This window comes from Oncorhynchus tshawytscha, linkage group LG25 (assembly GCF_018296145.1).
Source record: "Oncorhynchus tshawytscha isolate Ot180627B linkage group LG25, Otsh_v2.0, whole genome shotgun sequence".
Taxonomy (NCBI): Eukaryota; Metazoa; Chordata; class Actinopteri; order Salmoniformes; family Salmonidae; genus Oncorhynchus; species Oncorhynchus tshawytscha.
In genome coordinates this window covers 26,018,523-26,033,090 of record NC_056453.1, presented here as the reverse complement: position 1 = coordinate 26,033,090, position 14,568 = coordinate 26,018,523, and the positions used below count along the sequence as shown (strand labels likewise).

Sequence of the window (14,568 nt, the reverse complement as noted above, 5' to 3'; positions counted from 1 at the left end):
CTGCCTCAGTTACACCAGCTCTGTCAGGAGGAATGGGCCAAAATTCACCCAACTTATTGTGGGAAGCTTGTGGAAGGCTACCCGAAACATTTGACCCAAGTTAAGCAATTTAAAGGCAATGCTACTAATTGAGTGTACGTAAACTTCTGACCCACTGGGAATGTGATGAAAGAAATAAAAGCTGAAATAAATCATTCTCTCTACTATTATTCTGACATTTCACATTCTTAAAATAAAGTGGTGATCCTAACTGACCTAAAACTGGGAATTTTTTACTAGGATTAAATGTCAGGAATTGTGGAAAAACTGAGTTTAAATGTATTTGGTTAAGGTATATGTAAACTTCCAACTTCAACTGTATATCCTGCAAATGGGCATGATACAATCTTCAATCATCAGCAGAAAAATTGCCATTCAGCATTTGTCTGACAACTTCCTTAGAAGTCAACACCCATATTGCCATCAATTTCCCCATTTATACAGGAGTGTGTATGAAAAGAAAAGTACCTAAAGAAACTTTTCTCTCAGTGTCCAGAGTTGAACTTCCGAGGAATGTGTCATTTTAATCATTTTTCTTTTTGTGTGTAAGGAGGTGTACAAAGCCAGGTACATAAATCATGACCACCTGGGGCACGATGGTAAACTTGATAAAGAAGAGGAAGTAGAAGAGGGGCTGTGGTTGGATTGGTAGAGGCAGTCGATGGACATGGTAGAGAGCCATGGAGCAGAGGGCCAGACACAGGGCACGTGGAGCACAGGGGAGAGTGTACCCACCTGGCTTCCAGTACTGGGCCAGCCCCAAGCCCAGGATAGCACCACAGTCCCGTGTTAGTGAGGAAAACGGGGCTGTGTCCAGCCGAATCCACTCTGAATGGGAGCACCACTTCTTAGCCAACGCAATGGACCTTGGAAATGTTAAACATGATATTAAATGCAATTAGAACTATAGCTGTTATGAGGCAAGCTGCTTTTGAAATAGACAATCACATTCCCCATTTTCTTTATGATATGGGAAAATATTGAGTAGACTAGACTCACCAGGACAAGTCGAAGCCCAGCCATGTCAGTCCTGAGTGGATTAGGAAAGCACTGAGGAGTAGCCCAATGCTGGAACTCACAAAAAACACCAGAGGGCGACCTTCTGGAACCTGACGGCTCAGAACTACCCCAAGAATGAAGCCTGAAGAAAAGAGTTGGGGACACTCACTTCAGAATGAAGATGATGTTCTAGAATTCTAGAATATTCTAACAAAACTTTGTTAACCTTAGAATAAGTTAGATACAGTAGGTTATACACACCAAGTACCGTATTGTACATACATAACTCCCACTACAAAAAAACAAATGATTACATCCCCCTGAATAAAGTTCCACAAGACAGTACAGGTAGATTCTGACCTGTCAAAGAGCCAGCTATGACCTGATGGGGGAAGTGTGCCAGGATGAAGATGCGAGAGAAGCCAACTGCCACTAACCCCAGCAGATACAGCACATATGGAACCGCTGATAGCAACATGCTGAAATAGATTGGGGGGTAAAAACAAATATGGACAATGAAAATGTTTATTTAATAACCATGTCAAACATGCTCACACAGATTTTGCAATACAGATAAAAATAATAAAAAATGATTGCATTTAAAATACAAATAGAAAATATATTTGACTAATGGTCAGACCTGCGTGTGTAGGAGTAGAGAAGAGAACCCAGGGATGAGGCCATCACCCACCACACTGCTGCTGTTACCATTGCATGACCAGATGGACTGCCTGAGAGATGGAGAGGAATAAATCCACTGGTCAAATACTGTGGTATTACATTATTACCGATGGTTATAAGTTCACAGTCAGTTTGTCTGGTCAAGTAAATGATGTGCCCAATATTTGGATGATTTGTTGCTGTAAATGTACGAAAATTACAAGCTTTTGGAATAATGTATTAAATCTCACTAACCTGGACCTGTTTCACAAGTTGAGGCAAACTGTTGGAGTTTGGGAGGGTTTTTCTCAAATAAACGGGATTCTCCAATCCACCAGAATGGTCTCTCCCCAAAGAGCATCCTGCATTGGAATTAAAATTCAAAATTCAGAATGTACACCACAGAAGGTCAAAATATGTTTTGACTTTATACTTACAGCCTCCAACTCGTTAAGGTTCCGACGTTTGTTTTACCGTCGGACCGATAATAGAAAGGGACATGCCACGAATCCAAACGTGTTGCATAAAATATCAGAGATGTATTTGTAAAATGCTCACCATAAATAAATGTTTATGCGTTAAAGAATGTAAGTGAAACATTGGATTTTTTTTAAATAATGACTTTAGATCAGAATAGTTGATTTTCTTAAGAGTTTATCAAGCATTCATCGGACAGTAGAGCTATAGGGCCGAGAGTTCCGGTAAGTTAATTGAACATTTTAAAAAGCATAATAGACCAAATAGACGTTACTCTTACCATTTGAACACTAGATTAAGCCACTCCGAAATAGCAGCCACCCAGACAACTGCAAATCCAGTCCGTCGGTTGAGAAAGTAAGTCAAGGGGAACACGAGAAGGAAGGCAGCTTTGGGATCCCCAATGTGAGTGGCAATCAACCAAAGTTTGTCTTGGCTCTTCGTTCTTTGCTGAAGTGCTTCAGCAATCCAAATACCTTGGGTGTGTATGGCCTCCATAATTAAAGTGAATACACAATATCACGGATCCAAATAAGATGATATTGTGACGATATTCTGGTTGATGGCGTGATAGTCGGGACAGAAATATTTTGCAGCAGAAGCATTTCTGAATCTTGACAACAGGGGGAGGAATGGGACAAACTTTGCAGGTGCATGTTGATGTTCTGATGGTAGGCATCGAACTGTTGGAATGGTAACTGCATGGAACTGTTCCATCGGTATCAGTCAATGCCTCCCAATCTGAGAGTGCCTCTCCTTTTTTTTCTCTTTTTTTTTAACTTTAGAGAGGAAACCCTATAATATACTATTCTTGGTAAAAATCATAATGTAATGCTAAAATACCAGCTATGGTGGAATTAATGACAATCGTGAGATGGGACGTAACTACGTAATTTGCCACGCCCTGAAGTCGTCCAAGTGACGAGATCACGTACTAATCTGACGTACGACTGGCGCTCCGGTTTCCTGGCGGAGAAGATGGCGGCTCCTGGACCGGGGGAGTATTTTAGCGTCGGAAGCCATGTCTCTTGTCTCACTTGCTTGGGCCAGCGTCTGCAAGGAGAGGTGGTGGCCTTCGACTACCAGTCCAAGATGTTGACTTTGAGTATCCTTTCTCAATTTTAGGATGCCATTGTATCATTGGCCTGTTTGCCTGCAAGGGCATGTGTCAAATAGTGATCCGCGCAGGCGTAATTAGTAGTACCGTAGCTTTGTACCCCATGAAAAATTGTAATACCATTCATTAAGATTGTCTGAGTCGTACGCTCCTGCATCCGTATTACATTTGGTTAATGTTGATGTTTTGTTTTCTCTGAGTGCTTAGCTATTTTTACATGTGTTGTGATCCATGGTAGATCTGCTGATCCTCGACTAGGATCACTATTTGGCAGAATCCAGTATGGCATGGCATCATGGCAGATTCACTAACTGTAAATGGTATAATTCATATTGGCTAGCGTGACAGTCTTGCTAGATAGTTAACTTAGCTAGCAAACTGACCATCGCAGAGGCTTTTTTAAACAGACCACCTGACTGATTGCATACATATCAATAGAAAAATGGCAACACTGAATTTCATTGCACCTCTATGCTAACTAGCAGCTAGGTAGCTCATGCTAGCTTTAGATAGCCAACATATTACGGGACCATTTGGCTCTGTCTTTATGTTTGATATTTGTAAGTGTCAGTCATCAAATCTAACTATCACGGCACGATTGATTGTCAAAGTTAGTGACGTTACATATTCTGACAGAAACGGCATAAAGCTAGCTAATTTACAAGCTAATCATGTTGGCCGGCTATGGCTTTTCAATACACCTTGGCCCAAGTAGCTAGCTGAAAAAGCTATGGATATTTCTCTTCTCAATCCACACTCCTCAGGGTGGGCGTGGGGACCACCTTGCATGGGCTCCAGTGACAGGTTGTCACATGCGTGCTTCTATTGCTAGCCATTCAACTATATTTCTTTCTGCTAGCTATATCAGTCCACTGAGACTGGATCTGTAATTTAGCACCCACAGAGCATTTGAATTGAGTAGGAGAGAACCGGTTGGTGTCAAATAGTGGCAGACCAGAAGGACCCCATCAGGAACAAAGCAAGTAAAAAATTTAACCAGAGTTGCAATTCATTCCTTTTGGTTAAAGCCATTGTTGTAGTATGTGATTGAATGTTTTGTGGATGAAGAGCTGAATAGAATAGCATCTGTGTTTTGTTTAGATGTCATGATTGAAGTGACCAGTCCGCACCGCTGATGAGGGATGTCCAGCATCTTGCCATGTTTCCTGGCAATTTTTTACAAGCTATCCAGAGGTGTAGATATACCTTCAGGAGAATGTGTGTATTGTCAGTATTTGGGCCTAGACGTTTAATACTAAGCTAGGCCCTATGTTGTGGAAGGACACACCATCTCTGCATTTAGTGCCTTATGTTGTGCATTCTTTTATTCTGTTCCATTCATGCCTCAACCTTCTTTAGGATGCTTGCTGTCATTCATTGCCATGCTACAACTTGTGTATGTGGATCCAGGCTACTACAGGTGGCAGCATTGCCCTTGGTTGTCATTTCAGCTGACTGACAGTACTGCCACTGACTGATAGGCCTGCCCAAACCTTACCTCAGTGTCTTACTACAGCCGCTGGTGGAGTGCCATATGTCTGGCAAGTGAAACCACTCTATTACAGTGAGCTATGGTGTTGATGTTGTCTGATATATTTGACATTTTAATAGGGATAATAGACCATCATATTTCAATGTTAAAGATTCTAATGCTGCTGATGGTGATGTCATACTTGCTCAGTCAAATACCTGTAGAGGAGTAGAAGGTGCTCAACAAACGTGAGATGAGGTGCAACCAAAAAAATCATAAGAGCATTTGGAAGGAATAGGCATGACTCTCACGTGAGCGACATGCTTATTCCTTCCAAATGCTCAGTTGTGCAATTTTCATTTTACACTTACATTTGAGTCATTTAGCAGACAATCTTACCCAGAGCGACTTAGTTAGTGCATTCATCTTAAGATAGCTATGTGAGACAACCACATGTCACAGTAAGTACATTTTCCCTCAAAGTAGCTATCAGCAAAGTCAGAGCTAGTAAGAAACAAGTTAAGTGCGAGTGTTAGTTCCAGAAATGTTTTATTTTATTTTTTATGCACACCTACTCTGCCCAAAACAATGAACTTAAAATGTCATGACATCTGTATGTGCCTGCCCATTATAATGTATACTTGCTCATGTAGTTTTATAGCAGTATATGGATGTATGCAGTCTGGAACTTTGATATAATGGGGTGTTTTTGTATAGACCAAGAATGTGAACTCTATTTATCCATGTCTTGAGATTCTTTGAATGTCACTGATGCTCTAGTCTAGTACACCAACTGTCATGTGTGCATGTTACTACCTTTACAGTTTGTTTACCTTGACTTGAGTTCCTCCCAGAATGTGCTCCCTCCAGTGGGAAGCCAAACCTCAACGACGTCATCCTGATCAATTTAGCCTATGTTTCTGAAGTGGATATAATAAATGACCGCACTGAAACTCTTCCTCCTCTAGCATCACTGAATGTTAGCAAGGTAGGCCCTCATCTGCTGTCATACTGTAGGTCCCTCAAATTCAGCCAGTTCCACTGCTTTTTTTACATTCTTCCCCACTAATCAAGGACTGATTTAGACCTGGGATACCAGGTTGATGCAATTCATTATCAGGTAGAACAGAACCGTTTTTGTAGTCTGCTAAATGACTATTTGTGTAGCCTATGCTTCAGTCTTAAAGTGCTTATGATTAGCCTATTTGTATGGAAAACTAAATATTAACAGGCCCAGTGTGGGTTTACTTATGATGACATGAGATACATTTGTCACCCGTCTCAAATAACCACCCATCTGTGTCAGTCATTGTTAAATCTTCCTTGTCAACTTTCTCATCTCACAAGCATTTTGCTACACTTGCATTAACATCTGCTAACCATGTGTATGTGACCAATAAAATTTGATTTGATGTTTCTGGTCAAGGTTGTCAATTGTGTTTTCAATTGAGGGCGAGAGTTGCGTTTCACGCCTATTCTCTTCAAATGCTCTTATAGTTTGTGGTTGCACCTCAACGCACATTGGTTGAGTGCCTTTTACTCCAGATCCCCTCCTAACTTTCTCCTCTCTGCCATCTTCCTCCCAGCTTGCCAATCGGGCACGGTCAGAGAAGGAGGACAAGCTGTCCCAAGCCTATGCAATCAGTGCTGGGGTTTCTGCGGAGGGCCAGCTGCTATTCCAGACTATTCACAAAACGTAAGTGCCTTTTTACATTTTTATTCAATGAACTTGATTAATTTCTGAGGGGCAGAGAATCAGTGGTTGGAATAGGATACACTTAAGAATTACTGGCTAACTAATATGGGCAGTTGATTTGAGGACAAAATTGAAATAGTAGGGGAAAAATAGTTTATTGTTCCATTTTCCTCATTGTCCATGGAAATGGGCCTACTGAATCGTCTTTTTTCAGTCATACTGGCTACGTTTAGGCAGGTGCCTTTTGAGGTCTTGACCTGATTTGGCTCTTAAGCTTAATTTAAATTGTCAAGAAGCGGGAACAACAATCTAATCTGACACCTCAGTTTTTCCCCACAATGCAGATGCAGAATTTATACCGGCTGTGATTGGTCAACCATAAATAAATACAATTATTACAATTGAGATTTCATGCTTTATTTAGAAACGTCAGAATAGAACACCTTGTTTCAATAGACTTGATTCCTCAGCTCAAGGTCAGGGACTGTTTTACCAGTTAAATGTTTCCAGATGTTAATCTAATGATGTGTACTGTGTTCCGCAGCATCAAAGACTGTAAATGGCAGGAGAAGAACATACTGGTCATGGACGATGTTGTAATTTCGCCACCATACCAGGCTGATAACTGCAAAGGCAAAGAGGGAAGCGCTTTAAGTCATGTACGCAAAATAGTGAGTATCACCTACCTACTACTACTACATCTGTCATTGTTGTGGAATTATGATAGTTTAAATGTAATTTGCTTTTTTATTTCTTACAAATAAATTTTGATACAATGGCATATAGAATTGGATTATGCATCAAGTGTCCTTCTTCTGTTGTTCCTCTGTAGGTTGAGAAACATTTTAGAGACGTGGAAAGGCAGAAGTCCATGCAACGTTCACAAGCACAGCAAACACAGAAGGACACCACTTTATCTTCTTGAGTCGGCACAGGGCAGCGTAGGTCCGGCCAGCCAGGGTAGGCAACACGGCGGGGGACAGGAAGGCTGCACGGCTGGCAGTGTGTCCCCACTGCCGGACAAGGTTGGCATTCCTAGCCCTCGGTGTCAGAGACCAGGAAGATACAGCGCTGAGGGGCCCTGGTATTCCAGAAGATCAAACCATTTATGAAAAAGACAACAAAAAAATAGAGGAAAAGAGTTAATCTTAAATTAGACTTTATAAATAATTTAAAACATAAACCATGAAGCAACCATAGTTTCCTTTAACTAACTTCATCATCGTCTCACTCATCCCCCCCATCCATTCATCGTCCTCCCCATCCACCCTCAATTTCATTTCTTCAGAAAGAGAAAATAGCGCAGTCAGAAAGGCTTGTTAGCTTTATTTTCTGTCATTTCCTTTTTGCTGTATCCATGTTCTACAATTGTCTGTTTTCTGTATTTTAAACAAAATGTGACTTGAAATGCCACACTTTAAAAATACATTTTCTAAAATAAAAGTAACAAAAATTCTGACTAATACTGTAATTTCAATCGCTTTTTGCGAGGCAAGGAAACATAATTTATTTTCTATTGGTAGGACTTTAATTTTTGCTATGACTTAGTATATATGGAACATTGTAGAATATCACAAATTGTCTCTGCAAAAGAATGGTCACTCAATAGTGCAGTAGGCCTAGCCTCGTGAAACAAGACTGACCACTGCGCTCACGTTTAATTTCACGTGGAGTGAAACCGGATGTGAGCTATCACGAGATCAGTCTGGTTTCACAAGGCTGCAGTAGGCTACCGTTTAATCATGACTGTATTCAATGTGCGAGGTCATACCTGGCAAACCACCCATTATACACCAACTAAAACATGTTAGTGGCTTTGGTGGCATATAAGTAAAATTATCTATCACATAAATTGTTCAATCATTCCCATTTGCTATAATTTGACAACACCGCAATTAGAATTTCTCTAGTTATTTTCTCTATTTTGGAATAGATTTGATTAGAGAACTGTCCTCACAGAATCCCTTGATTACCTGGATATTCAATTAATTATTCAAATTGGTAAAGGATTATTGTTTCTCTCACGCTGCCCGGTAGTCAAATATTACACGCTGCTGTGCTTGCTGCTTCAGAGAACTCCAAACGGATGATGAACAAAGTAAGTGAAGGGAGGCCAAGTTGTCATTCAAATGGACTGTAATTTTGGTGTCTGTGATGGTAAGGTAGGAAGTGGGAATCTGCAGGTAATGTCATTACATTCCACTGGGTACCTGCTTGTCTCATCTGAAGTCTAATAGTGGAGAAGACCGATTCACGGACTGTGGTGGTGATACGATTGGACTAGGGTACCTTAATTTTCCAGGAATTCCTGTTGAGGTAAGAATAACTCTTTATATTGTATATTTTGATTGCAAAATGTTGATATAGATTTACAGGACTAAGTACTTGTTAATGAATCTACATAAACTTTTTTGTTGGCAAATTACCTATGTACAAAAGTGCTAATCTCATCAATGTTCTGGAAGTCATGGGTTTTATATTGTGGAAAACATTCCTATTTTGGGGATCCACCTAAAATTGACCATATCTGACATTGCTGCCGGGTGTTCAATCTAATCAGCAATGTTCAATGTTCACCAACGGCATCAACTGAACTGTACACATGACCATTTTTTTCCCCATAACTACTACAGAGTGTATTTTTCCCATTAGAAAAACAGAATCAACAGCATCTTAGACCAACAACATCTTGGGGGATCCAGGTTGTGAATATCACTTGTAAACAGTGACTGATATATCCTCCAGATTCATAAATGAGACCTCTACATGTACGACACAGCTTATCCACTATACTAGACCTGGCTGACAATCACTATGTCCGGGGCCATCAAGATAGTTAGTGCTATCCAGAAAACTTGGGATGTCCCTAACCTAATCCTAACATTAACCCATACCTATACTTAACCCTTACCTTAATGTCAGTTGGGACATCAGAGTCCCTTTTAGACTTAATTTTTAAGGTGTCCCCACTAATGCCTGTGCTACGAAGCCTCATACCTGGTGGACTGTAAGTCTTGTGCCTTCACCCACATCCCTGACGGTGTGGCTCCTGGACCTGAGTAGTAAAAAACTGACTGAGCTACAGAGTGACTCCTTCACTGGGATCTGGTAGCTTCGCATCCTCCTGACCTCACAGGATGATCTGCAGACTCTAATCAAATTGTATTTGTCACATGCCGAATACAACCGTGAAATGCTTACTTATAAGCCCTTAATCAACAATGCAGTTTTAAGAAAAGAGAAAAAAAGTGTTAAAGTATTTAGTAAAACAAACTGAAATTTAAAAAATGTATCCAGATGCTGCACTCTAAGTGGCTGGTGATTTTAATGCAGGAAAACTGAATCTGTTTCACCTCATTTCTACCTGCATGTCACGTGTGCAACTAGAGGTGAAAAACCTTTACTCCACACACAGAAATGCATACAAAGCTATCCCTTGCCCTCCATTTGGCAAATCTGACCATGACAGGACTAGAATATGTTCTGGGATTCATCCGATGGCATTGAAGAGTTTACCACATCAGTCACCAGCTACATTAATAAGTGCTAAAGTATATAATCGTATAGTGTTGGTTTCATGAACTGAAATAAAAGATCACAGAAATATTCCATATGCACAAAAAGCGTATTTCTCTCTCATTTTGTGCACAAATTTGTTTACTTCTCTGTTGGTGAGTATTTTTCCTTTTCCAAGATAATTAATCCGCCTGACAGATGTGGCATATCAAGAAGCTGATTAAACAGCATGATCATTACACAGGTGCACCTTGTGGACAATAAAAGGCCACCCTAAAATGTGTTGTCTTGTCCCACAACACAATGCCACAGATCAGCATGACGAAAAGACTGGGAAAAAAGGGTGAGGAGGGCGGGGTGCCTTGTAAGAATTCGCTGACGGAGTAGGTGCGCGGACCAACTGTCAAGTGTGTTCACTGACATTTTCAACCTCTCCCAGACCGAGTCTGTAATACCTACATGTTTCAAAGTGAAGGTAACCTGCCTAAAATGATTACAGCCCCGTAGCACTCACGTCGCTAGCCATGAAGTGCTTTGAAAGGCTGGTCATGGCTCACATCAACACCATTATCCCAGAAACCTTAGACCCAATCCAATTCGCACACCGCCCCAACAGGTCCACAAATGACGCAATCTCAGGCGCACTCCACACTGCCCTTTCCCACCTGGACAAAAGGAGCACCTATGTTAGAATGCTGTTCATTCACTACAGCTCAGCGTTGAACACCATAGTACCCATAAAGCTCATTAAGCTAAGGACCCTGGGACTAAACACCTCCCTCTGCAACTGGAACCTGGGTTTCCTGACGGGCTGCCCCCAGGTGGTAAGGGTAGGCAACAACACATCTGCCACGCTGATCCTCAACACTGGGGCCCCTCAGGGGTACATGCTTAGTCCCCTCCTGTATTCCCTGTTCACCCACAACTGTGTGGCCAAGCACAACTCCAACACCATCATTAAGTTTACTGACGACACAATGATGAGAAAGCCTATAGGGAGGAGGTCAAAGACCTGGCAGTGTGGTGCCAGGACTACAACCTCTCCCTCAACATGATCAAGACAAAGGCACTGATCGTGGACTATAGGAAAAGGAGGGCCGAACAGGCCCCCATTAATCGACGGGGCTGAAGTAGAGCGGTCGAGAGATTCAAGTTTCTTGGTGTCCACATCACCAACAAACTATCATGGTCCAAACACACCAAGACAGTCGTGAAGAGGACATGACAACACCTTTTCCGCCACTGGAGACTGAAAGGATTTGGCATGGGACCCCAGATCCTCAAAGTTGTACAGCTGCACCATAGAGAGCATCCTGTCCGGTTGCATCCCCACCTGGTATGGCAACTGCTCGGCATCTGTCCGTAAGGCGCTACAGATGGTAGTGCGTACTGCCCAGTACATCACTGTGGCCAAGCTTCCTGCCATCCAGGACCTATATACTAGGCAGTGTCAGAGGAAGGCCCAAAAAATGGTCAAAGACTACAGTCACTCCTGTCATAGACTATTCTATCTGTTACAGCACGGCAATCAGTACCAGAGCGCCAAGTCTAGGACCAAAAGGCTCCTTAACAGCTTCTACCCCCAAGCAATAAGACTGCTGAAAATGTTATCAAATGATCACCCGGACTATGTACATTGACCCCCCTTGTTTTTACTCTGCTACTACTCGTTGTCTATTATCTATGCATAGTCACTTTACCAATTACCTCGACTAACCTGTACCCCGCACAATGAGTCGGTACCAGTACACCCTGTATATAGCCTCGTTATTATGTAATTTTCTTGTTACTTTTATAATTTATAAAAAAATGTACTTTGATTTATTTAGTAAATATTTTCCTAACTCCATTGTTGGTTAAGGGCTTGTAAGTAAGCATTTAATGTTAAGGTCGACACCTGTTGTATTTGGCGCATGTGACAAAGTTTTGAGGGAGCGTGAAATTGGCATGCTGACTGCAGGAATGTCCACCAGATCTGTTGCCAAATAATTGCATGTTCATTCCTCTACCATAAGCAGACTCCAACATAGTTCTAGAGAATTTGGCAGTACGCCCAACCAGCCTCACAACCACAGACCACGTATAACCATGCCAGCACAGGACCTCCACATCCGGCGTATTCACCTGCGGGATCGCAGCCACCCGGACAGCACATATCACAAGGATATGTACACAATTCCTGGAAGCTGAAAATGTTCCAGTTCTTCCATGGCCTGCATGCTCACCAGACATGTCATCCATTGAGCACGTTTGGGATGCTCTTGATCAACATCTGTTCCAGTTCTCGCCAATATCCAGCAACTTCACACAGCCATTGAAGAGGAGTGGGACAATATTCCACAGGCCACCATCAACAGTCTGACAAACTCTATGCGAAGGAAATATCGCGCTGTATGAGGCAAATGGTGGTCACACCAGATACTGACTGGTTTTTGGAACCACGCCCCTACTTTAAAAAAATGTGTGACCAACGTGAGTCATTCTTTACCTTTTTGGATTATTTGTTACCGTTTTATAACATTTTGTCTTATATATTTTCACTTTGTCATATTGTTACCTTTTGTTGAATAATTTCTCATACAGCATATCATTAAGAATCTTTATTTTCCAGGCCCTTTCATCCCTTTCTTTCCTGGAGAGGTTGGACCTGAGCTACAACCAGCTTCGGTGGCTCCTGCCTGGCTTCTCCAACAGCCTGTCCTCTCTTCTGGAGCTCTGCCTAGACCAAAACAGATGGACGTTCTGGGCCTGGAGAAGTTTGAGAACCTCAGGAAACTGCACCTCAGCCACAACCACCTCCTGGATGATGGCACTCGGGGCTCTGAGGGAACTGTCCTGCCTCCGCCACCTCAACCTCCAAGTTGATATTTCATGTCATCTTGTTTGTCTTCAGTTCAGAATATGTTCAATTTGATTATTGTGTTGTCCTGAAACAATAAAAAATGAAATATTGAAAAAATATATAACCTGCAGGGGAACCAGGTCGCTGTCCCGAAAGAGGGTTTGCTGATCAGGCAGCAAGGTCTAGCGGTACTGCCAGTGTGTGCTATTAAAACCTGTTATGTGTATATTTTGGCCATTTAGGGAAATCTCTTATAATATATGCCATTTAGCAGACGCTTTTATCCAAGACTTAATCATGTGTGCATACTTATAGCTGATAAATAAAAATCAATGTTACGTATGGGTAACCCACTATCCTGGCGTTACAAGCTCCAAGCTCTACCAACTGAGCTTCGAATGACCTTATCCAGCAAAAACAAAATAATTTAAATAAATTATCTAAAGGGAAACTTCACAGCTAGACACTTTGGAGTGTTTTTCTAGTCTCCCTACATAATTATGAGTGATGAGAGGGTGTTTCAGACAGGCCCTGGGAAAGTTCAACCAATTGGCTATTTGATTGAGCAGATCTAAAAATGAAAGGTGTCATATTTTAGAGCAATTATTGTGTTTCGCTGATTGCACGATCACTTCACGCTAACAGCGGGTAGATATGGTTGACCTTGATCAATAGAGCCATTTTTTTAATTTCACCTTTATTTAACCAGGTAAGCTAGTTGAGAACAAGTTCTCATTGACAACTGTGACCTGGCCAAGATAAAGCAAAGCAGTGCGACAGAAACAACACAGAGTTACACATGGAATAAACAAGTGCACAGTCAATAACACAATAGAAAAAAAGAGAGTCTATATACAGTGTGTGCAAATGGCATGAGGTAAGACAATAAATAGGCCATAGTAACAAAATAATTACAATTTAGCAGATTAACACTGGAGTGATAGATGAGCAGATGTTAGTGTGTAAGTAGTGATAATGGTGTGCAAAAGAGCAGCAAAGTAAATAAAAACAATAAGGGGATGAGGTAGGTAGATTGGGTGGGCTATTCACAGATGGACTATATGTACAGCTGCAGCGATCGGTTAGCTGCTCATATAGCCGATGTTTAAAGTTAGTGAGGGAAATGTAAGTCTTCAGCTTCAGCGATTTTTGATCAGATTTACATCAAAATGTTGCAAATCTTATATGATGAAACTATTTGTGAGAAGATAAAATGTTATTTTAAACTTATGCTCAATCAGTAACCCCACCCACGGGAGCACAGACATTGGCTAGAAGGATGAAACACGCCCCTTCTCATCCCCAGTACAAAAGCCCCATTAACGATCATTAATATTTAGTTCCAGAAATCTGAGGACTGCTGTCATAACGTTTAGAAGGGTGAATGAGCAGTATGGCTGGTGGCATTGTCATGCTGGAGGGTCATGTCAAGATGAGCCTGTAGGAAGGGTACCACATGAGGGAGGAGGATGTCTTCCCTGTAGCGCAGGTGTTCAGATTGCCTGCAATGACAACAAGCTCAGTCCGATGATGCTGTGACACCGCCCCAGACCATGACGGATCCTCCACCTCCAAATCGATCCCGCAAAACCGCGACTCGTTAATGAAGAGCACTTTTTGCCATTCCTGTCTGATCCAGCGATGGTGGGTTTGTGCCCATAGGCAATATTGTTGCCGGTAATGTCTGGTGAGGACCTGCCTTACAACAGGCCTACAAGCACTCAGTCCAGCCTCTCTCAACCTATTGCGGA

General features: G+C 41.8%; 2 protein-coding genes across 2 annotated transcripts; one reads left to right on the top strand and one right to left on the bottom strand.

The window, feature by feature from the left end:
• Window positions 1-254: 254 nt before the first annotated feature.
• On the bottom strand, window positions 255-2,813 carry g6pc3 (glucose-6-phosphatase catalytic subunit 3). Its single transcript, XM_024388108.2, has 6 exons — window positions 2,456-2,813; window positions 1,954-2,060; window positions 1,679-1,769; window positions 1,399-1,517; window positions 1,039-1,180; window positions 255-905 (listed from the first exon to the last, which is right to left on the bottom strand). Exons 1-6 carry the CDS (start codon window positions 2,671-2,673, stop codon window positions 563-565), a joined length of 1,020 nt encoding a protein of 339 aa, XP_024243876.1. The 5' UTR covers window positions 2,674-2,813; the 3' UTR covers window positions 255-562.
• Window positions 2,814-3,013: 200 nt separating this feature from the next.
• On the top strand, window positions 3,014-7,922 carry lsm12b (LSM12 homolog b). Its single transcript, XM_024388110.2, has 5 exons — window positions 3,014-3,280; window positions 5,618-5,751; window positions 6,350-6,459; window positions 7,004-7,130; window positions 7,292-7,922. The coding sequence occupies exons 1-5, from the start codon at window positions 3,154-3,156 to the stop codon at window positions 7,382-7,384; spliced, it is 591 nt and encodes a 196-aa protein (XP_024243878.1). The 5' UTR covers window positions 3,014-3,153; the 3' UTR covers window positions 7,385-7,922.
• The last annotated feature ends 6,646 nt before the right edge of the window (window positions 7,923-14,568 follow it).

Excerpts from the sequence above, each read along its gene's own strand:
- g6pc3 (XM_024388108.2), bottom strand. The coding sequence starts at position 2,673 with ATGGAGGCCATACACACCCAAGGTATTTGGATTGCTGAAGCACTTCAG. Across the intron at positions 2,061-2,455 it reads CTTAATCTAGTGTTCAAATG|GATGCTCTTTGGGGAGAGAC; the intron begins GTAAGAGTAACG and ends ATTCCAATGCAG. Across the intron at positions 1,181-1,398 it reads CATAGCTGGCTCTTTGACAG|GCTTCATTCTTGGGGTAGTT; the intron begins GTCAGAATCTAC and ends TCTTTTCTTCAG.
- lsm12b (XM_024388110.2), top strand. The coding sequence starts at position 3,154 with ATGGCGGCTCCTGGACCGGGGGAGTATTTTAGCGTCGGAAGCCATGTC. Across the intron at positions 5,752-6,349 it reads CATCACTGAATGTTAGCAAG|CTTGCCAATCGGGCACGGTC; the intron begins GTAGGCCCTCAT and ends TCTTCCTCCCAG. Across the intron at positions 6,460-7,003 it reads TTCCAGACTATTCACAAAAC|CATCAAAGACTGTAAATGGC; the intron begins GTAAGTGCCTTT and ends TGTGTTCCGCAG.